Raw genomic sequence first — 18,127 nt, forward strand, 5'->3', positions numbered from 1 at the left:
CCTTTCTCTAGGGACGTAGGAGAGTATATTCAACTTGTGCAAAAGTTTATCCGTTCATTAAGTGGAAAGGTAAGAATATAGAGGTCATCAAGAAATCCCAGTTTTACCTCACCGGAAGTTATGCTTGAGCCATGGGGTGTTTTTCCTGCAGAGCTCTCAGAGGAGCTGCATCAAATTGCAGGTTCTGTCGCAGCTTCAAGAAGTCAGTCTGTGTTGAGCCTGAACGGCTCAGGCCATGTGATTCCTTCCATGGAGTCAAGGTTGGATGCAAGTTTGGTAAGTCACCATCAATGTTATGTTATACCAAGTGAGAAGGTACAATAGGGATCCATAATGAAAAAGTACTTATAGGCTCCTGCTTCCTCATGAACCATATTTGTTGTAAAATCCTGGATTTGCCGATTCATAGAGCTAATGTTGACTGACTTTCACTGTGTGCCAGGCCCTGTTCTATGCATTTTGTGTGTATTAAGATAGAATGAAATTCAGTGTAATGGCACAGAACACAAGACTTTGGACTGGCAAGGCTGCTAACTAGCCAAGTTAGTGGCTGGTTTCCTTGGAGACTACATTTCCTCATTTTTAGAATGGGAATTATGAACAGCATCTATTTCCTAAGGCTATTGGGAGGATTCAATGAGTTAATATATCTGAACTGTTCAGTGGGGTGCCTGGCACATAGTAAATCATATGAACACTAGCTATCACCATCATCACCTTATTACTCATCTCAAGAAAGCTGTGAGATAGGTACTGTGGTTTTCCCCATTTTACAGTTGAGCAAACTGAGGCACAGAGAGCAATCCTCCGAAGGCCACAAGGCTAAGAGGCCATGAAACTAGGATTAGAATACATGTAGTCTGAGTCCAATCTGTGGCCCTAACTGCTGTGCTCTGCTGCCTCTCCATTTAAAAGAAAGAAACGGCTATGAATTTTAGGTGTAATCTGCAGTAAAGCATATAGGTCCATAAGGAAGAGATGAGTAAGAGGGGTGTCTCTTGTACTGGGGGCTTGGACTTTACCACTGGTTCTTCTGGATGAGTCTATACATTCATTGACATGATAGTGGTCAACGAAGTGACCGAGAGTGCATCTTCTATTTGGAGTGGTCCTAGTTCAATAAATTGGCATCACCATCTATTCTGTTAAGTCAGCTGGAATCCTGGGTCATGCTGATCTCCAGCTTTTCCCTCTTCCCTGTATGCAGTCTGTAATCAATTCCTGTTGATTTTTATTTTTTAAATATCTCATAAATCTCTCACCTTCTCCATCTCCAAGGCACCACGTCAGCCGAAGCCACTGTCATCAGTCGCTTTCTTTCCAGTCTCCAGCAGTCTGTCCCTCCTTGCTCCATTCCAGTCTGCTCTACTCATAGCCTAAGGCAAAATGCAAATCTTGTAATCTTGTGCCCTGGCCTAAAACATTACCCATTTCACATCCAAATCCAGATCTATCTGATTGTAAAACCTGCCTTCTTTCTTCTGCCACCTTGCAGAAGAAAGTTTGGAACAGTTAGCTTTGATTTGCAAAGATGAAAAAAGTAAGATTCTTAGGTGTCAAGTAGAATCAGGTTTTCTTTGACCTCATTCATTACATTCATGCCTCAGATAATTAGGTCCCAGAATCTGACCCCATTACCAGACCCGTCAGCAGAACTCAAGTGTTCCACAAAGATTTATAATCTCTGACCTCTTTTCTAGGCAAGGCAGAGCGTCTCATAATAGGAAAATGATAAGATGCATAGCAGCCTTTTCTAATTTTTTTTTCCCTGCAACCTCGCTCACTAATCTAGCAGGTTATTTAAAAAAGTTTTTTTTTGGTGTATGTGGTTATTTTTACTATTATTGGTTGGGTTTTTGCCTGACTGAGTCTTTATCAAACCAGATATTAGCTGGTTGAGTCCCAAGTTTGCTAGAACTGAGTGCGGATAATAAGAATTTTAAATCATCAGCATCCTGTTAATTTACCAAGGTAAAATTTAAAAGGCACTCAGTTAGCAAACTGCCAGCACTGAGTTGGAAGTCCCTCTATCTGGTTTCCTCTCATCAGCTTTTAATCTCAGCCCTTCCCAGAGCATGCAGACAGAGTGTGGGGGATCTCTGCCCAAGGGAAAGCAAAGAGGAAATGAGCAGGCAACAACAAAATCTATCCAGAACGTGATCCTCGGGTTGGCAGGAAGCCAACTGGCAACTCCAGGGTGTAACCAGTAATATTGGTTTTCAGGATAGAACTGCAGGCCGCCTTTTCCCCATTTTGTACCGGTTTTTATTTTTATTTTTTATTTTTAAATGAATATGGTAAGGAATTTCTGGATTCACATATATGCCTATGGAAGAGCAATGATTTTTTTAAAAATCTTTATTTCAGAGAGAGAGAGAGAGTGAGTGCTTGAGTTGGGGGGGGAGGGAGGCAATCCACGAACAGTGAGATCATGACCTGAGCCCAAATCAAGAGTAAGACACTTAACTGACTGAGTCACCCAGGAGCCCGAAAGAGCAGTCCATTTGTTCAACGTCAAACAGTGGCCCATTGGATCCACTGTTATCTTGGTGTTTGTGTGAAAAACTCTTCAAAGTGTGGCCACCTGTCTATGCTGATAGCATGTGCCCAGACAGTGTTTTATCTTAAGACAAATTGCAACAAACTTGTGAGGGAACCCAGACAAAAACCAGAAGTAGAGATCTCTATCATTCAATCCTGGGAGTCCTGGCAGAGCCTCCTCAGGTGAAGGAGGTAAGAGAGAAAAACCACGTTTTGGTTTTTGTTTGTCTTGTTGGGCCTGTGGGCTTGTGCCTAATAACCAGAGGGATAAGCTATCTAAAACCCTGAAAATGGAGGAAATTCATGTTTCCTAATGGAAACTTCCCTGAGAAACATTTCAGAATTCTTCTGTGTCTAGCCAGGATATGATACCCCCGGTAGTAGAGCTGTGTCATCATCGGCCACTTAGTGCCCATGAAAACCCCAGTTTCTGGGGAGCAGCTGGGCCCAGGTGGGGCGGGCCATGCTCATCAGGCTCCAGGTGCCTCCCCTCCGTCAGCTTGGTGGGTGGAGCCTCAGCACTTAGAGCTACTCACCTGGAGAGCAGGACAGCGAAATCAGTGAGTGGGGCAGCTGGATGGAGGTGTCCCTCAGACAGGTGAGAGTTGGAACTCACTCTGGAGGGCTGGAGTGACATGTAACTGGGGAAGCTGTGCAGTAGTGGTGGGACAGGTCCCTCTCTGTGCAGAGGGCACCCCTTTGGTCCTTCTTGAGGGACTTGTAACTGTCGCATACCTGAAGGCCACATCCACTTCTTGGAGAGAAAGGATTGAGACGCAGTTGAGTCCCGGTCACCTCGCTATTCTTACAGAACTTGGCTGTGAGACGTGGGTTGGGAGAGAAATCGTGTCCGTTTTGTTCCATCAGGTTATCTGCCCAGGCATTTCTGCTTTTGAAATGCAGGAGGATTCTTCCGGAATCTTAACACTATCCTTCCTCTTCCTATTCCTTCCAACCCAGTCACTCACCTGGAAGCTTGGTGCTCATCTTTTAAAACCCAGAAGAAAGAAAAAGTGTTCGTATCTGTAAACCCTCCGTGGACCTGAAGCCAAGTTAGCATTCCTCAGAACAGTTTGTCCAGTTTGGTTGTGATGCTAAAAGGGGAAAAGAACCACCGTGCGGTGGGACTTCTGTGTGTTTCGCTAGGGAGGCTACTGGCTGCCGTGTCCAGGTCCCCCATGCCTGCCAGATTCATAATCATAGTACTACCCTAGCAGACCCTGTTCCAATTGTTTATATGTTCAGGGTTCACAACAGTCCTATGAGAAAGGTTCTATTGTTCTTCCAGTGTTACAGAGAGGATACCGAGGGCTAGTCATGTTATGTAACTGTCCAAAGTCACAGAGCTGTGGGTAGGTCAGGGCCCGGATTAACACCGAGGCAGACACCTGACCTTCACACTCACTCACCAGCTCCTGTCCGTCTGGAGAATTAAACCTGAAGGACCCGAGGAGGGAGAAAGAGGCAGAGGCTAGTGCCATCCTGCGTGTGCGGCATTACATCACATACGCGTTGTGCAGGATGACTAATTCTGTGCTGAGTTGTCAGGTGGCAGCCTGTGGACGCACAGCCCAGCCCTCCGCCTGCCACAGAAGGCCCTTGCTGCTCATCTGATGCAATCGAATTTCCTAGGGTGGCCTTTGCTGCTCTGCTGTTGCTGGAGAGAGAGAGAGAGAGAGGGAGAAAGAAGTTTCGCATATTGTTTTTTGATCAGCAGGTTTGGAAACTTTGAGTGTTTGGCTCACAGGATGGTGGAAACGCTCCAGCATTTCCTGTGGCCTCGAGTCTGGGTTGTGAGATAGAGAACTGGGCCTGAGCTTTGTCTCCTCCACCGGGGAATGTCAGCACACATCACGAGTGACAAGGCTTGCCTGCCGGGAGCAGGGGAGCTTGGGGGGATCTGAGGGGGGCGGACAGGAGGGGAACAGTCACTGACGTTACAACAGCCAAAAAGGAATTTGAAAAGCAAATATCCAAAAACCAGAATAAAGGAGGAAGTGTGTGCCTTAGTTTGTAAAATAATGAACTTTCCAGTTGAGATGCTGCTTCCCAAAGTGCGAGAGAAAGCTCCTAGTGAAGGGAGAAGAACCAGCAGCTCAGCTTGTGTCTCATCTTGTTTTTGACAGAATTTCTCTGGGAGGAAAACAGATCTGGAGTAGGCCCTGCTCTCACCTCTGAGTGCCTCTATTTCTATTTCTGTCCAATGGGACACACGAGTAGCTGCTGCTTGAAGAAGTGCCTGAAGGTTTTCTGAGGAAGGAATTCTGGATTTTAAAAATGCATCATTGGTTTGAGTAATCCTGTGCATTTTTTTTTAAATGTCTGAGTTTGCTTTTAAGGAAAGAGTGATTCATTCGTTTTATTCATTCACTTGTCTGAAAAGTATTTGTTGAGCTGCTATTTGCCAATGCCATCTGGTCTAGACTAGAGGTACAGAGATGGATAAGATATATGATCCCTACCCCTGGGGAACTCATAAACTAATAGCATAAGGTATGGAAAGGTGTTCTGGTAGGAGCTTTGTAAGCACCTGAGGAGATAGTTGGGGCCATTGCTTCTTAGCTGGGGAGGCTGTGGGGTCAGGGAAATCTCTCAGAGGAACTGGCACATGAGATTGGCTTTGAAGTCTAGGTGGGAATTTTTGAAGCCAACCCAGGGGTGGAAGGGAAAGACATTCCAGGGAGAGGGAACATTGAGAACAAAGGCGGGAGGCAAGAGAATTTGCCATGCCCAGGAAATGGCCAGCAGTTTGATGAGGAAGGAAAGCCAATATTTGTCTTGGTGCTTTTCCTCTCCTCTCAGGACACTGTGGCACACCTCGAGAGTAATCCTCGCTTGGCCAGTCTGGGGCTTGCCTTCTTTAAGCAGTGCTACCCACAGCCACTGCAAAAGGACTGTTGATGATCTTAAAGAAGAACCTATTTGCCACGACTTAGAGACTCCTCGCTTGTGTGTGCTTGTGGGTGGGGCTCAGGGATGCATTGGTGGGGGGAGGGTGTCTCCTGGTACTCAGAGGCAGGCGGGAACCAGGCTGTGGGAAGTTGATGTGCTATAGGTCATGAATCACCAGCCAAGGTTTTAAAGCTTGAGATTCAAGCTCTCACAAATCCAAATATTCTGTTTCTTTTGCTGTTTATCTTCTGCTAGTTTGCACAGTAGAAAGCTGTAGTTAATTGAATTTTTACTGTCCTCTGTGAATTGGAAAGAGTTACTCAAAAGAATTGGGTTGCTTTCCTGGAGATAATCCCATAGATGCAGGTGATGATAATTCAATATGGGACTAAAGGAAAGTGTTTTCTCTGCCACTTTCCACTCTATTTCAGGCCAAGACTATTCAGCACTTCTGTTTTTCTTGAGAAGTGGAGGAGGTAAATGGTTTCAAAGCATCGTTTCCCGAACTGTGTCCCATGTGAAACTAATGCCACAAGATGCTCCGTGGAAAAAAAAAAAAAAGAATTTTCTAGAAAGATATATTTGGGAAATAGTATATACTGCATACAAAAATTTCACGGTACATATATATTGCATTAAAGGCCCAATAAGTCCTATAGTAAAGGAACCTTTTTAAAAATGTGGTATAGTGATTAAAAACATTGATTGTGGAATCAGACACATGTGGATTGAGTTCTGGCTGGGCTCCATATTTGGATATGAGACCTTGGGCAAGTTACTCAATGTCTGTGCATTTTAGTTTCCTAGTCTGTAAAATGGTTTAGTAATGGTACCTATTTCATAAGGTTGTTATGAAAAGTATATGATACATGAACTAGCTGGTTCCATAATTAGCTGTTATTTCATTTGGTGTTTTACAAGAGATTTATTTTTTCCTTTTCTTTCTTTCTTTCTTTCTTTCTTTCTTTCTTTCTTTCTTTCTTTCTTTCTCTCTCTCTCTCTCTCTCTCTCTCTCTCTCTCTTTCTTTCTTTCTTTCTTTCTTTCTTTCTTTCTTTCTTTCTTTCTTTCTTTCTTTCATGTTACATTACTTAATATCTGAAGGAAGTAGTGTTGTGTGGGAAATGCCAGGCTAAGGCTAATTCCTGAAATGCCTGCATGATTCCTGGCAGCAGTCCAGGAGAGGGAAAGCAGCTTCTAGGCACTGAGGTCTCCATCAGAAATGTGGACATGCAGATATTGAGCTCTAGGACTGGGGAATAAAGTATCATTCCCATTTGGCTCCAAGGTCAGATTGTGTAACTTTAGTCTGTGTTTTGTGGTTCAGTTGTCTCTTGAGGGACTGGCAAGATTATAACTGAGGGCAGTAGACAGATATGGTAGTGTTGATGTATTAGTTAGGAGTTTTTCAATTACAAGTGATGGAAACCTACCTCAAACTCACTTACTGTAGCAGGGAATTTATGGGTTCATATATCTAGGAAGAATATTAGGAGAGCTCAAAGAATGGAAGAAAAAGTGTTAGGAGCCAGAATACTCAACATAGTTAAGACTCTTGTTCTCTTTTCCCCTCTCCTGTCTCTTTTCTCTTTGTCTTTGCTTCTCCTTGCCACATTCCTTCCTATTGCAGACAGCCCATTCCCACATGGATAGAAGATGGCGGCCTAACAACCCCCCATTGAAAGGGAGAACTCTTTCCTTCCAGGCCTCATAGAGCAGTCCCCAGAAATTGATTTGCTTAGATCATGTGTCTGTCCCTTGGACCGATCAATCACTCTTGCCAGAGAAAGGGGCATTGTCATTGGCCCCACACATGCCCAATCTTGGTTGTGGGACAGGACCTGCTACCTGAAGAGAAGAGGTGGAAAAGCTCACTAGACAGACAAAAACCAAAGCTACAAGAGTTCAGTAGAGCTGTATGTGAGGGAGAATGTGCTAGAGTAGAAGGTAACAAAATTGTCCTCAAATGATATCAAGGTTTTCATGGTTTTATATAAATTTCCTTTCCTGTTGATTTTAGCAACTTACTTTTTTTTTATTTCTCCAAGTGGTCCTTATTCTACATCTCATCTCTCTTTTTTTTTTTTTTTTTGCAGTTAAAATATTATATTTATGACTATTACTGCCCACTTTGTGAAGTTGGTCTATGTAATAAGTTTTTTTATTAAAAAGTTTTTTTTATTCTTTATTTTTGAGAGAGACAGAGAGACAGAGAGACAGAGTGCAAGTGGGGGAGGAACAGAGAGAGAGGGAGACACAGAATTGGAAACAGGCTCCAGGCTCTAGGCTGTCAGCACAGAGTCCTATGCGGAGCTTGAACTCATAAACTGGGAGATTATGACTTGAGCCAAAGTTGGATGCTTAACTGACTGAGCCATCCAGGCACCCCAATAAGTTTGTTTAAAAGCAATATTAGAAGCAGTCACCTTAGTGCCCTGCTTTTCAACCAGAGATGATTTTGACTCCCAAGGGACATCTGGCAATGTTTGGAGACATTTTGATTGTCTCCATTTTATAAGTGAGCATCTGATTGTATAAACGGGCATCTACTGGGTGGAGGCCAAGGCTGCTGCTAAACTTCAGCAGAGGCCAGGATGAGTCCCACAGCAAAGAATTATCTGATCCAGAATGTTAATAATGCTGTGGTTAAGAAGCCCTACTTTAGTGGTTTCAGGAGAACAGACCTTCTCATGGCCAAATTTATTAGTCTACATTTTATGGATTAAAAATAAATTAATTTTATTTATTTCTAAAGGGCTTTTGCTTTTTTTCTTGATTGTATCAGTGTATGAGAGTGTTATTTTGCCCACATTCTCACCAATCAATGAACATTTATTTCTTACCAATATGATAGACAAAAAAGGTCTGTTTTGCTGCTTTAATTTGCATTTCTCTTATTACTGTTAAGAGTGACCTTTTGGGTATTTATTGAGCATACATTTCCTCTTGTGTGCATTACTTTGTAAACTAAAAAAAAAAATTTATAAGAGATCATTGTTAAGGATATTGATACTAGGTTAGGTCACAGGTGTTGCAAGTATTTTCTCGATTGCTTATTATTTGTTTTTAAATTTTTATGGTGCTTTTTGGAACGGTGAAGATTTTAAGCGTCTTTGTGTCAAATCATCAGCCTCTTCTTTATGCTTTCTGTCTTCAGTGTTACGCCTGTTTACTAGGGCTGTCATAACAAAGCACCACAGTCTGGTTGGTTTAAACAACAGAAACGTATTGTCTCCTAGTTCTTGGGGCTGGAAATCTGAGATCAAGGTGTGGGCAGCTTGGCTCTTTCTGAAGCCTCTCTCCTTGGTTGTCGATGGCCGTTCTCTTACTGTTTCCTCAAATGGTTGTCCTCTGTACCTGTGTCTAGATTTCCTCTCCTTACAAGGACAACAGTCAGATAGGATTAGGGCCCATTCTAATGACCTTATTACAACTTAATTTCCTCGTTAAAGGCTCTGTTTCCAAATACAGCCATAGTCTTAGGTACTGGGGGTTAGGACTTGATCATATGAATTTTTGGCGAACACAGTAGCCCACAGTCATGTTCGAGGGGCCTCCAACACCTTGAGAATATGTAAATATTTGGGGGAAGTTACCAAGCTCAGTAAGGTTTAGTATCTTCATTCGTTTACTGTAAGGAGTGCCAACTATCACTAGGGGAAGGATGCAGGGTAAGGAAACAAGTGTGTGCTTCAGGCTTCCAGTCCAATGCCTGCTCTCAGCTTCTGCCCCTGCTCCTTTCTACCAGCTGTCCCATGCCCTCCATGATGACATTTCCAGTTGTTGTGAGAGCAAAGGCTTTTCTCTGCAAGTTTGCAACATATTGTAAAAGGGTAGCTAATAGCACGTTTCGCACCTGGCAAGTTGAGTTATTACTAAGATTACCTTAGGAGGCTTTTGTCAGGAGCATATACATAACATGGAATATTTGATTCAGTTCTCTCTCTTCCTTTCTTTCTTCTGAATGGTTATGTCTTGCACAGTGTTCCCCTATTCCTGAAGCCATGAAACTTCCTCCTTGGCCTCTGCTGTTGTCAGAATGGATGTTAATTCCCTGATGGAGTAAGAGACTCTGAAATGGCACTCCCACCATCTATCGATCTATCCAGATCCTCCAGTGCAGGGGAGGATCCCTGCTCTCATGGTCTTCCCTGGCCGTCATTGCTCATCTATGCGACTTGGAAAGAGGAACGTCTGTCCTCTAATGCATGTTTGAGAAGGGAAACAAAGACAGAGTTCAGCAAGCGTGGATGAATCATAGCATCCTGGATAAGGTGAAGTGGGAGGCACCTGTCTCTTACCGTATTCTTGGGCTTAGACAGTAAGGGTGTTGGGATGTATCATTCTGTTTGGAATAAGAAGGATGTTGTACAAAGAAGAGGAGAAGAAGTAGGCCTTCCTGAGGCACAATGCACCATGCAAGACTGTGTCCTCCAAAGCACAAAGTAGGGGGCTCAGGAAAGCCTGAGTAATAGACGGAGATCAGAAGATGCCACTTTGCAGTAAGTATTGTTTTGAGCTGAAATCAATTTAGAAACAGCAGCACAGGAGGAACTCTCTGCCATTCTCATTTCTACTTAAAAGCAGGGCATAAATGTTTCTTTTGTAAAGGAAATTTAGATCTATAAAGGAAATTTCTATTTGTAAAGATATCTTCCTCTCCCAAACCTGGAAGAGAACTACTCCAGACACCACTCTTAACCACATGAAAGGATTTGAGACTGCATAACAAACCAACTGAACAACTTGTTTTTTAACCATACATTTCCAAATCACCATTCCACCCCTTGTATCCCTCAGGAGCCCAAACCCCTTTGCCTTTGTCTAACCTCTTGTCCACACTTTGTCACCCTGTGTGAGACGGTATGTAAGCTCCAAGCTCTAACCACCCCTTTGAGTTACTTCTCACTGAGTTCTCCTGCATGTATGTACATTGCATGAGTAAACTCATTTGTTCCCTTCTGTCAATCTTGCCTTTGTTAGTTTAGTTTGCACTACCCAGCCACTGAACCTAAGAGAGCTGAGGATAGGTTTTTTCCCTTCCTCTCTAGATGGACAAAGTGAATGAAAGATTACTTTCAGAAGGGTGCTACTTTCAGAGTCCCTTTCTTTTTCTCTCTCTTTTTTTAAATCTTTTTTTTAAAGTTTAATTATTTATTTTGAGAGGTGAGGAGGGGCAGCGAGAGAGGCAATCCCAGGCAGGCTCTGAAATGTCAGTGTGGTGTCTGACGTGGAGCTCGAACTGTGAGATCATGACCTAGGCTGAAATCAAGAATTGGATGTTTAACCGACTGAGCACCTCGGCACCCCTCTCTTTTTTTTTTTAAATGTTTGTTTATTTTGAGAATGTGAAGTAGAGAGTGTGTATGCGCACTTGTGCACATGAGTGAGAGCGGGGGAGGAGCAGAGAGAGAGGGAGATAGAGAATCTTAAGAATCCCAAGAATCTGTGCTGATAGCACAGAGCCTGCTTGGGATTCTCTGTTTCCTTCTCTTACAGAGGCTGATGTGGTGCTGGATCCCTTGAACTCTGAGATCATGACCTGAGCCAAAATCAAGGGTCAGATGCTTAACTGACTGAGCCACTCAGGTGCCTCTAGGCCTTTTCCCTCTTTACCTAACATGAATACTAAGGGAAAAGGTTGTCTATTTTTTTTTTTTTCTACAAGGGAGCATTGAGCATTTGAAATATGAGATTGGTGCTCCCTCTCCACTATTCCCATAATCAGTATAAACCTATTATTTGTCACCAGTAGATAATGATAGCCAGTGAGCAGAGGACAACTTTCCTGGGGAGGAATGAAGGGACAGAGGAGTTGAAGCAAATCATTTACCCAGCTGTTTGGTGTTTCTTTCCCATTGATCCGCCTTTTGGCTTCTACTGGCCCATCTGTCAGCCTCTTTCAGTGCAGTTGTGGGGGCACACAGTTCACCAGGGCAAGTGTGTTAGTTTTTCCATTACACAGCTCCTATAGGAATGTCCACATAGGCTTGATTTTTTCCCCCCTCTCTTAATAGGATTTGCTGGTGTAACAGAAAGACTAGAAATAGGATAAAAGGGTTTAAAGCCATTACAGGGACCAGAAGCTAAAACTATATGGGAAATTCGGTGGTGGGGGGGGAAGGATCAGGTATTTGGAAACTTTATGCTCCCAAGACCTAATCAAGCTGACTGGAAAAACATGTGCTGATGTAACAGCTCTTTAGGAGACTACAATGAGGTGAGCTTCAAACAGAGATATAAAGAACTTTGGACATAGACCAATGTGTAGAGACAGACAGATTTCTAGATGGGAATCAAGAGCGGTTTCTCTCTGTTGTCTTGGAAACGTGACCTAAAGCTAAGAAGGAGACCTTCAGCAGAATGATAAAGAAAATTGCAACTTGCTCAAGGGTTATGGAGTCACGTGTAACTGACACGGGGACTTTAGTAACTAACTCCCAAATAAAAAGCAACTAACTCCTCTGTCTCATTAAATTCGCTCAACTATAAGCAAAGCCATTTGACATGCATATTAAGGTTGTAGAATTTTCATGTTAAAAATGGAATCAAGTAAATCAATCAGCAGGCAAGCAGGGACCTTGCAGAATTCTCCACCCGTTTCCTAGTTGCCTCCAGGGATTTGAGAGTTACCTTACAAGGCAGAATGGTTGGAGTGTCTAGCCAGCTGCACAGACTTCCCTTTAGTGGGTCTTAAATTTTAGTTTGCATAAGAATTATTATATTAGGCTGTTTACCAAAATTTATGAACCTTATATTTATGGGGCAATTTTGACAACATTAGACTCCACTTTACTGCTGGTGGCTCTGATGAGATAAAATTAACTGTTCTCTCACGGAAATATAAATTCAAGAGGATAAAATGTGGACTTCTGAGGATAACAATGTGGACTGGATTATTCATTCTGAAATGGTGCACCTGACTCTTCCCTGCTGGAGCGCCGTCTGTGCTGTTAGTGTGGGTAACACTGATGAAGTCTAATCACACTTGTCAAGTGAATTCCCAGGGGATTCCTTGTAGCCTTTTGGCTCTCTCAATGGCTCCTTTGTCCACTGCTGTCATCTTATTCTCCACAGAGACTCAGGGAGAGCCACATCATTGGATTCTCACCTGTTCAACAGGTTTTGTCTCAACAGTCTTTGAGGAATAAATACCAGTGAAAGGGGAAGAAAAGCACCCTTGGCTTTTGATTCCTGGGTGGTTAGATGACCTCTTTTAGTGTAATACTAGACTATTTTGTGTAGAGGTGGGAGGAGGGTGCTCAAAATGCATTTTAATTTTCATTATTCTCTTGATCCCCAGGATCGTGTGTTCTTTGTTTATCTGGTATTTACAGTCTATTTTCACATTAGAACCTGTTTTCATGATTCTTATTCTAGGGTGTATAACTGGTTGGGATTGAAGTGATGTGGTACAGACATAATACATTGCCCATAGAATTCTCTAGTGAATAAAGGAGCATAGAGACTATGAAGAGGAATACCCCAGTACAGATTTGCTACTTGTGCTTGCATATATGAGACCCCATAATTATTTAACAAGTCCCTGTTGTAGAATATTCGTCCAGGTGGATGTGCAACTTTAAGAGGACGGAGATTCTCCACTGTATTTTCACACGCGCACACACACACACACACACACACACACACACACAAATTTAAGTTTTGAGTCACATGAATGTGTTATCCGTTCAAAAATATTAAGTTAAAAAAGTCATCCTAAAGAAACAGGCCAATAATCTAGGGGAGGCAGCAGAGGATAATCTTACTTCTTTTGTGAAAGCAACACTATTCATTACAGTGAAAATTCAAGGTCCGTTCTGTTTGCCGCACTATCCACATCAGTCAATTTTCTTCCCTCCTGAAGGCGCAGTGTGTGAACTGGCCTTGGGGAGGGAGTGTGTGTATGCATGTGTGTGAACCTCAGGGCATTTTTTCTTCCTCATGATATCCTGGTTGCTATAGTGCGGAGCTCTATTTGTGACACACAGAAAATACTTTAAAGAAATGCTGCTTCCTGACCATGACTTCCTGGGCAATCTGTTCTTCCGGAGACTGTTGAGCGCGAGAAGTTTATGTGCGTTTCTGGACAGAGTGAGCCCAGCTCATCCAGACCCTGGGCACCACTGGGAGCCGAACCCCGTGGTAAGGGACAAACTGCCCCTTGCGGGGACCACGTCTCCTGAAGGCTTCGACTCTAGGGCATTGGCTCCTTCCTGTCATCTGTCTTCTCTCCTCAGGAGCAGCCGGAGGTACAGTTGGTGCCCTGTGTGTTGTATACCCAGAGCCGTTTCTCATACCTAAACCACCAGTGAAAACAGGAAGTGATGAAGCAGAATTTGCCCTGCATCGGCACTGAGCAACTTTTCTTTCTTTTTGTCATTCCTCATTAGGTGTAGACACGTGTGGCCGTCTGCACTGTAGGATCCCGGTTCTATAAGCTTTGGACTCCCTGGGATTACCATGCCGCCCCCCGCGGACATCGTCAAGGTGGCCATAGAATGGCCCGGCGCCTACCCCAAACTCATGGAAATCGATCAGGTCAGTCATGCTGGCAGCAGTTTGGGGGTTCTCTTCAGTCTTCTTTCTGTCTTGGAATTTTCACAGACTTTGGTTAGCTCTTTTGTCCTCCTGTCTCTCTCTGGCTGTGCTGAAAAATCTGTGCAATAATAGTTGCAGTGTAGTTTGCTTTGTGTACCACACACAGTGACGACGGATGGGGTTTTTATGCTCGTCCAACATCTACTTGGATTGTGTGAATACAGGGTTTGTGTCTGAAGCTGGGTGAGAGGCGGCAGGGCCCAGTGGGTTAGGTTCCGGGCAGTTGGCACAGTGGAGGCTATCCCGGCCCTGCCTGGCAAGTGCTCATGAGTAGGTGCAGGTTGTTTTATCCTAGGCAACACGAAACTTAATTTTTTGATACACTTTCCCCTTTGATTTTTGCAGAAGCAGCCAAGTACATTACAGTAATAGCTTAATAGTGAAATTAGTATAGAGGGGCTTGGGCTTACCTCCCAGCTAATTGTAATTTTATTATTAATGTAAAATGCACTGTCTGTCTAGTGCATTGTCTGGCATGTAATACATCCTCGATACGTATTTAATGAATGAAAAATATCCAAAAGATTTTTTAATATGGCCCTACCTTTAAAAGCCTCCTTTAGCTTGGGTCTCAACAGTCTTACGGTGTGGCTTTGATTTGATTTGATTTGATTACAGGTTATCTCAGGAAGGTTACTAGAGCAAATAATTTAAGGAGGAAAAAACATTGAGACTTATGTACACTTAGAGTTTCATAAAACAAATACTATAGAATTCTAGGTGGCTTTTAATATTTTCACAATTAGGCTACCATGGCAACTCCACTTTTTATATATGTTCTCAGTATTGTTCTATGATTATGATCTATAAATTTTTTTCCCCTGGTCAGATGTTATTATCTGGTTGAAGAATACTGTAAGAGTTGTATGGCATTGTGTGGATCCAAAAGACTATTGACATAAATTATAAAGGTCAAATCAGAATTAGTTGAGCTTGAGTGTGAATTTGAGAAAGGGTAAAATTCTAGGATTGTTGTCAACAAAGGTGTCATCGGTCCAGCTCATCATTGTCACTTTAACTGCTCTACGAGGCAGTTTTTGTGGAGCTCTAGAAGCAACCCAGTGGGTAGAGAAGCCCATCCGGTAGTTTTATATACATTTGTGTCAGGTAACAGATGTTTGTCCTTTTTCATGTGCTGTTCGAGAGAGGAGGTGAGTTGAATTTTAAAATATGCTTGGGACTACCTGCTGCAGACTAAATACAGTTAGGACTAGGTTTGCTACTGGCTAAGGGAACCAACGGCTTCCAAGGGGAGTTGACCTCTTACATCCACATGGCAGTCCTGGGCTGGCGTGGTGCTCCGGGGACACGAACCCAGGCAGGCCTCTTCTGTCTTGTTGCTTTGCCTTCTCCATATGTGTGGCTGAGGATGGTTGTTCGGGCTTCACCTGGGAGCTCATTGGAAATGCAAAGTCTCAGACCCTACCCCAGATCTCCTGACCTAGAATCTGCATTTTAGCTAGGTCTCCAGGGACTCCTGTGTCTAGTTAAGTTTGAGAAGTACTGAGCTGGATCCCTGGTACCCCAGGTCTGGGGTACTTGTTTAAATGTTCTTGGGGCTTCTACCTCAAGTGATTCAAAGTCAGTGGTTTAGTAAATTATTTCCGTTTGATTCTGCCGTGGCTCCAGGAACCTCTGCTATCAGGCAATAGCTCCTGATACACATTCTTAGGGGTTTGTGGAGTCAGTGTCCTGTTCTTGCCTTTGGGGATGGCCTTTGGTGTGTGTGTGCCTTAACACTTATTTTTTAGTTATCTTTTTATTTTGGAACAATTTTAGATTCACAGAAAAATCGTGAAGAGTCTATTGAGAGTTTCCATAACCCCTTCACTCAGTCTTCCCTAATGCTTAATATAACTGGTACATTTCCCAAAATGAAGGCATTAACAATGGCACATTACTGGTAACTAAACTACAAACTTTATTTGGATGTCAGCAGTGTTGCCACTGATGTCCTCTTTCTGTTCCAGGATCTAATCCAGGAATGCCAACCACATTGTAATATAGTCGTCATGGTTCCTCATTCTCCTCCAGCCTTTGACAGTTCTTCAGGCTTTCCTTGTTATTTCATGGCTTGAAAGTTTTGAGCAGTAACTTTAGTTCAATACAGTTTTTAAACAGAGAGATGGCAAGACTAGTACAAAGAACTTCTGTCTACCTTTTATCCAGATTCTTTAAGTATTAACATTTTGCTTCATATGCGTGACTGTTTTCTCCATTTTCTCTCTTTTTAATATATAGCTTTTTTTCTGAACCATTTGAGAGTGATTTAGAGGCATCATCCCCCTTTACTCCTAAATACTCAGTGTAAGAACAAAATCCTTCTTTTACATAACCATAGTCTCTTTATAAAAGCCAGGAAATTGAACAGCAGTTCAAAACTATCATCTAATTCAAAGTCCATAGTCCATATTCAAGATTCATCAGTTGTCCCAATAAGATCCCTTATCCCTCCAGGCTCATGTATTACATTTATTGTCCTGTCCCGATGGTCTCCATTGACATGGAATGTTTCCTTAGTCTTTCTTTATCTTTTGTGGCCTTGACAATTTTGTAGAGTACAGGACAACTTTGTGGAATATTCTTCAGTTTGGGTCTCTCTGATGTTTTCTTCCCAGGTTTTGCATTATCAGGTGAAATGCCAGAGAGATGATGCTGTGTCCTCTTCGGGGCACTGTATCAGTAGGCACCTGGTGTTTCCTTGTCTCGTTCTTGGTGATGATCCGGTTTTACAAATGCAGATATGAGGTTCACAGAAGTTGAGTGATTTGCCAATTCATGAGAGCAGGACACACACCCAGGTCTCTCTTACTCTGAAGACTGAACTTTTAAACAGTTGGCTAAATTGTGGGCCTTGTGGTATTGCCGTATGGAGATTACACAAAGGATTAGAAACCTAACCCCTTATTGCCCTGCAGCTACTGAGATTGAAGTGAGAGACTCATGGCAGTGCTGGCATCAGGTGTTGTTTCTTGATTGGGTCAGAAATTGGCCCAAGAATTGGAAATGTATTTGCACATGCAACAAAGACTTGAGCCATGATTCGTACTTGGACTTTTCTTCTGATCTTTTACCTTGTTCAGTGAGGGTCGCATAACCTGCCTCTCTCCTGTGGCAGGCTACCTTTGTTCAGAAAGCTCTTTGCTCCTTTTGACCCTGGGTAGCTACTATTTCACTAAAAGGTTATTTCTGGGAGTTGGGTTCGGCTTTGCTGTCCCTTGTTCTCCTAAAACCTTGAGTATCCTTCCGCTTATCCCATTGTGTTGTCCCTGTCTGTCACCTTAAACCGGTGGTCCGACTCAACCTTGGGCGTGCCCAAGGATCACCCAAGGAGCTTGTGAAAAATGCACATTTCCAGCCGAGCTGCAGAGATTTTGATTCTGTCGCCAGGGGTGGGGCCCTTCCTCTGCTTTGTGAGGAACACTAAGTGAGGTTGATGCAGGGGCCCCCACACCTCCCAATCCAGGGGCTTGTGAGAAACCGTCATGAGCCTGTGAATTGCTTCATCTTTGAGTGCAGTTTCTCTAGTGCCTGGAGAACAGTCCGTCCTTAATCAATGGATATTTAATTAATGAATAACTGGAAGAAGGAGCACATTTCTGCTCAGCTTTGCTCTATTGATGCCTGTTTGGTTCAAGGGGATGTCTGCACGGAGCCGACTGGTTTGTTTTCTCTCCAGATTGTGAAGAGACAATTCTGCCTTTCCACTCAGCAGGAAAAGCCCCTATGGGATTTTTACAAGAAGAGTTTGCCATACCATAGGAAGCCATCAGAGGAGTTGTAAACTATCTCGTTGGTGGCTTCTGCTTTGGCCTTTATGGTCTGTTGCTGAGTTTCACCCTCAGGGGCCACTTGAAGCCACCAGTTGGTGGTTGTCTGGACATACTGAGCCTTAAAGCCTCCCACCCCCTGTCCTGGTTAACTTACTATTTTCTGAACAGCTTATTTTTCTCAATCAAGAGTATAGAACCCTCGACACTCTGATGAGAAGCGTTTGCTGAGAGTTAGTGTGGCCTAAGCAATGCAGTGCACTCTCCAGGACATTGAAACCTGGATGGGGCCCCGGAGCCCCCATATTTGCGAGAGGCTCTGTTA

At 43.3% G+C, this 18,127-nt stretch overlaps 1 protein-coding gene across 6 annotated transcripts in view; it reads left to right on the plus strand.

Moving 5' to 3' along the window:
• The window catches only part of ELMO1 (engulfment and cell motility 1), a 538,367-nt gene that overhangs the window by 89,350 nt on the left and 430,890 nt on the right, over positions 1-18,127 (plus strand). For 5 of the 6 annotated variants that reach the window (XM_058728689.1, XM_058728687.1, XM_058728686.1 and 2 more), the window contains one exon: positions 13,825-13,972. In XM_058728689.1, coding sequence (XP_058584672.1) covers positions 13,895-13,972 — 78 coding nt within the window. In that variant the 5' untranslated portion in view covers positions 13,825-13,894. Of the gene's footprint in view, positions 1-13,538; positions 13,684-13,824; positions 13,973-18,127 lie in introns of those variants that run through there. The other variant, XM_058728688.1, reaches the window with a different exon arrangement.

The sequence above is a fragment of the Neofelis nebulosa genome, chromosome 4 (assembly GCF_028018385.1).
Source record: "Neofelis nebulosa isolate mNeoNeb1 chromosome 4, mNeoNeb1.pri, whole genome shotgun sequence".
NCBI lineage: Eukaryota > Metazoa > Chordata > Mammalia > Carnivora > Felidae > Neofelis > Neofelis nebulosa.